This window comes from Mus caroli, chromosome 7 (assembly GCF_900094665.2).
Source record: "Mus caroli chromosome 7, CAROLI_EIJ_v1.1, whole genome shotgun sequence".
In the NCBI taxonomy this organism is placed as follows: Eukaryota; Metazoa; Chordata; class Mammalia; order Rodentia; family Muridae; genus Mus; species Mus caroli.
In genome coordinates, this window is record NC_034576.1 from 106,312,920 (window position 1) to 106,318,558 (window position 5,639).

General features: G+C 35.2%; 1 protein-coding gene across 1 annotated transcript; it reads right to left on the reverse strand.

Moving 5' to 3' along the window:
- Nucleotides 1–373: 373 nt before the first annotated feature.
- On the reverse strand, nucleotides 374–4,976 carry LOC110298541 (olfactory receptor 52Z1-like). The gene is made up of 2 exons (XM_021167855.1): nucleotides 4,907–4,976; nucleotides 374–1,543 (listed from the first exon to the last, which is right to left on the reverse strand). Exon 2 carries the CDS (start codon nucleotides 1,433–1,435, stop codon nucleotides 473–475), a length of 963 nt encoding a protein of 320 aa, XP_021023514.1. The 5' UTR covers nucleotides 1,436–1,543; nucleotides 4,907–4,976; the 3' UTR covers nucleotides 374–472.
- Nucleotides 4,977–5,639: the final 663 nt, after the last annotated feature.

A 5,639-nucleotide genomic window follows, 5' to 3' on the forward strand; every position in this document is an offset into this window, starting at 1 on the left:
TATAGATATAGATATAGATATAGATATAGATATAGATATAGATATAGATATAGATATAGATATAGATATAGATATAGATATAGATATAGATATAGATTTGCCTCAAAAAATATATATAGTTACAACTGCAGGCAATAACAATAGTTACAAAGGGCAGGTGTATCTCCATTAAACCTACTCTCAAAAGAATAGAACTCATGAAATATCAGGTAATCTTAAAATAAATGATTTTAGAGTTACTAGTTTAGTATAAGAATTGCATTGACAAAAAGTCCACACTAATAAAAAGTCACTAAGATATTTTTCCCCCACTCTCTGGATGTATTAGTTAATATTGTGAAATTTTTCATGGATATTATCCTCTTGAAAGTGAAGCACTCTAAATAAATCTCATTTATTTCTATTTCTCACAGGGATGACATTTAAAAGAGTTTTCTTTGGGAATGTGCTATCTTTAATATCTGCTGTCATGTTAGCATGTACTCACTGAGGAGAAAAGGAAAACCACTCGATCTTGGATCTGCTTGGTCTTCACACCATAGATGATGGGGTTAAGCATTGGGGGCACCACCACATAGAGGTTGGCCACTAGGATGTGGATGTGGCGAGGAACTGTTTTGCCTCCAAAGCGATGGGCAAAAAATGAGAAGAATGCAGGAGTGTAGAACAAAAGAATAACACAGATGTGGGAGCCACATGTGTTGAGGGCCTTGTATCTGGCAGCCCAGGAAGGGATTTGAAAAACAGTGCGAAGAATCATGGTGTAGGAAATAATGATGAGTAGTATATCTAGCCCAGTAGACAGGAGGGCCATTGTCAGCCCATATATGATGTTGACAGTGATATTGTCACATGCCAATCTGGCAATGCCCATGTGCTCACAGTATGAATGGGGAATTATGTGTTTCCCACAATACAGAAGTCGATATACCAGGAAGATGAATGGAAAACAGATGAGAAAGCTTCTGACCACAGCTGCTGTGCCAATCTTGCCAATGACTGAGGAAGTAAGGATGGTGGTGTATCTCAGTGGGTAACAGATGGCCACATAGCGGTCAAATGCCATGGCCAGAAGAATAGCAGACTCTGCCACAAAGATGAAATGGATGAAGAACATTTGAGACACACAACTACCAAAGGATATACCCCTGGAATGAAACCAGAAGATAGCCAGCATCTTGGGGGCTGTAGCTGTGGAGAGCAGGAGGTCTGCTAATGCCAGCATGGAGAGAAAAAAATACATGGGCTCATGCAGACTGCGTTCAGTCACTATCAGGAAGATTAAGAGAACATTGCCTATGACAGCCACGATGTACATAGAACAGATGGGGATAGCTAGCCAGGAATGTAGATCTTCTAGTCCTGGAATTCCAATCAGAACATACCACACATCCTGTGGATTGGTGTGATTGTGAAAGGAAGAGGCCACCTTCATTATATACAACAGCCTTGGCTCTTTTACACTGGCACTAGAGCATTAAAGATTTAGGAATACATCCAAGGCTTGATGAAGTCTCATCATATTCTTCCCCGATATTTGCATCTGTGTGTAAGCATTAAGGAGAATTAAATTGTCTAAATATGCACGCTGTTGATCAAGCAATTAATTATTGCCTCTTGAAATAAATGGTTGTCATTTAATAAATATTTAATATGTACTTAAGCACTTTACATATATAAGCCTATAAAGTTCTTATGGTGACCTACTAGAATGGTCTCTGTGTTAACCTATAGCATCCACACTATTATTCACATGGATAGAAAAGGAAGAGTCCATAAGCTTTGAGTCTCTTTCCACAGAACTCATTTAATCAAAAACTCAGACAGAGAAAATTTTAGCTCTAATCTTAGTCATCTTCATCCATATTTCAAAATAAAACTAGACACAGAATATGTATGCCATAAAGTCTCTCACTCATCATATTCTTGAAGAAAACAGATATGAAATTGAGATTTGTTACTCATAAAATAAAGTATGATAGGGTAGATTTCAAACATTATAGCATATCATGCCCTCTTCTATGTTTAATGATCAATGAATTGATGCTAAGCCTTGTATTAGCCATTAAGATCACAAAAATGAAGTAAATATATCCCTGGCTGCCTACTACCTAACTCTCAAAAATCTGTGTGAGATTTTAAAGATCTGAACTATTTAAAATACCAGATTTTACTGGGCTCTGAAATGAACAAGGCTACTATGTAGTCAAATTTTCTTTTACAAAAGGCAACTTAAGCTTCTATTGGAAATTAGACAATATACCTTTATATTATCAAGTTCAGAACATAAGCAAATGGTGATAGCTATAAATCAAATATATCCTATCACAGTAAAGAATGCATAGTTCATTAATAAAAAGAAGAAAGGTGGCTTGCTGGTTACAAGTTTTACATGAGGGAATAAAAGAAAAAGGCAATACATTGCCAGACTAGGTGCATGCGTACATGTGTGTGTGTGTGTGTGTGTGTGTGTGTGTGTGTGTGTATGGTGTGTGTGTGTAGGTAACACACAGCATAGACATCAATATGTGACTGCAAATTGATAGGCAGGTCCAAAATTTTCCCAATGCAGACAGCAAAAATCTTTATTCCCAAAATGGCACATGGAGTTACAAAATGATTATCAATCTACTTAATAGAGAAAACCCTTTGCCAACTGTACATCCAACAGGAAATTAGTACTCTGAATATGTAAAGAGCTCAAGAATATAAACATGGTAAAAGAATGTATTCAATTAAATATATGGGCTATTCGACGGAATAGACAGTGATCAATAGGAGAAAAGGGACAATGTTTGAGAAAGTGTTCAACATTCTAAGCCATCAAGAAAATACAAATGGAAACTATTTTAAGGTTTCCCTGAATCTCCATCAGATAAGTGATACTTTGACTTTCACAGAAAAGTGAATGCCACTTGTGACTAACATGTTAAGCAAAGGAAGCCAAATTCAGAAATACAAATATTGCATGTTTCCTGTCATATGTAGAATATCAGTTTAAATTTGCATATAGATGTATATATGTTTAAGATATGTAGGTCATCAAAATAGTGGTATTGTTCATAGATAAGAGAATGAAATGCATGTTGATCTATTGAGTTTAACAAATAGTCCAAATTCTGTAAGATAAATTGGTATCAGAGGAAACATGCATCATTGTAAATTTATTTTTATTTCCAAACTTAAATAAATAAAAATTGGTGGAGAAAAAAATAGAGTTAGTATTATGAGAGAGGAGGAAGTGATATAAAGACAGCAGAAATGGTGCTAAAAAGATTGTGGAATAGCTATGTCATGAATATATATGAAAACTTTTGGTAAGACAAAAGGACCTGACTATGTGGGGTGCAGGGAAGCAGGGGATGGGAAGGATAGTGGGTATGCTAAGTATAACGATATAGATGGAGCTGCATATAACGATATAGATAGTCAGAACTAAATATAATGGCAGAGCTAGGTAGGTAAGTTACAATAAAATACATTTGTGTGTGCTTAACCAAAACAATAACTAACAGAGTAGCAGATGCTCTTTGTACTTTAATTCCACTACAATTGTGTCCTTTCCATTATAATTAGGCATCATAACTGTGCACCAAGGCACTGTATTGTCGCCACCTTTCTTTGTTACTATATGCAAAGTTGCCTCCTTTATCTGATTGAAATATTAGGCACTTCTTATTTAATTACAGTTAAATATATCAGGCAGCATCTGCCTATATGACTTTAGCATAAATTGGCATGAAGCTCTTTACAAACAATCAACATTTATGGATCTGTCCCCTTCACATAAACCATCTGGTGAATGGGACTTAGCTGGGAAGTAGAACAGTCTCCATGGGGGGGGGGGGGATCATGGTGTAAAGATGTAAGGGAGGCAAACAGACCCTTCAGATTTTCCCGGTTGGTGGGGAGCTTTAGCCATCACTAATCATTTATTTAATTTGTCTTGCACTGTGGGATTAAGATTTGGAATTAATTAAAATGTTGGTCTGTGCTCTTTGTAAAATGCACTATGACTATATTGATTGCACAGTCCAGCTGAACCTGCACACAGTTGGACCTGAGCACTATCAACTAAGATGTACTTGGCTGTGTGCAGAGACTGTTACTTACCTGAATTTTAGTTCTCTTGCTGATAAATTACCTAAAAATTTAGCACCCTTGTAAACCCATTCTCAGGTTAGCATTTCAGGATAATAACTACATAAATCATATAAATCTCTATTTATTGCAGCAACAAATGACATAAGAGCACACATAAAATTACCAACATTAATAATAAAATCATTGTTAATTTAAACAATTGTTAACTTTCTGGGCTTCAGATTAAATTTGTTTATAACATAATCCCCAAACCAAGATACATTATCTTATCCTGTCTATAACAATTGATAGTCTAAAATTATCAATTGTGTTTATAATAGCCAGTGACTGAGGCATCACTTTAAATTAGATGGCCGTTCCTACCAATATAAGACCATCATCACTTTTCAGAGTTAACATCTCCAAGTCTCAGTTTTTTTAAATACACATCAGGACTGGTACCTGATGTTTTAAGGCTCTATATATTTATGAACATGTTCTTGAATTCATTCTTGAATATATAAGGTTAGTCTTTACTAAAATGTTTAAACAACTAAGCTTAATTTTAAACACTGGAAATTTATCACACCTATATTCAAATCCTGATAGAAAAATAAGAGGCCATTGTATAAATACAGTATAAATATGGAAATTAGTCATTGTGACTGATGACTAAATCACTCAAAATAGAAGTGCACCACCATTGCAGATCAACTTGACTAAGTTAGGTGTTGTAGTCTACGGGTCAGAACTGCAGAAAACATGACTTTAGTTTCTTCTGTCAACTGCTTCAAGCTTCCTTTGAGCATAACTTTGCACTTACTTGTTTCTGTTTAAAATCTGAAGACATTTAACAGGAGAAAGAGTAAAGGCAAGGAGATTCTATGAGCCTAAACAACAAATCTGGATCATTTATTTATACCTCTTTTTAGACATCTCTTGGGCCCTAGACGTTTAGCCCAAGAGCATTGAGTTGGATCATAGAAGAAATGTCCAGTACTGGCTCTTCTCTTGAGAACTTACCTCCTCCTCCTCCACAGTCTGAGAAACATTGCTTCTGGTTAGCATTCCCAGGCAGTAAAATTAATACATATTCCAGTTTTCTTTGCATGTCAGAGATTTGTACTAACACAATCATATCCTGTGCCCTGGAGGAATCTACTGTAACAGGGCTCTAAATATCATTTAGGGAAGAAGTGCTGAATGAGTTCTTTTTTTTTTTTTAATCACATGTTCCTTCAAATCTTAAGTCTCTTTGTCTTTCCTTCTGTTCCCTAGGTTACATGACAGAATTATTCAGGATTAGAAGTGTCCAAAAATGCAAAAAGATGACGTAGAAATCTCTTTTGACTTTTGAGTAATATTTTTTATTATTTTAGCTTCATATTATTTACTTAACAATTAATTAAGATATTAATTTTTGTTTTTGTAAAGTGTGTCTGTATGTGACTATATGTTGCATGGAGCTAAGAGGCATCAGCTTCCTCTGAACCAGGAGTTAAAGGTCATTATGAGCTTCTATTTTGTTTTGTTTTTCATTTTTTTATTAGATAGTT

What these genes read in the sequence shown, in the direction of transcription:
- LOC110298541 (XM_021167855.1), bottom strand. Translation starts at nt 1,435, where the DNA reads ATGAAGGTGGCCTCTTCCTTTCACAATCACACCAATCCACAGGATGTG.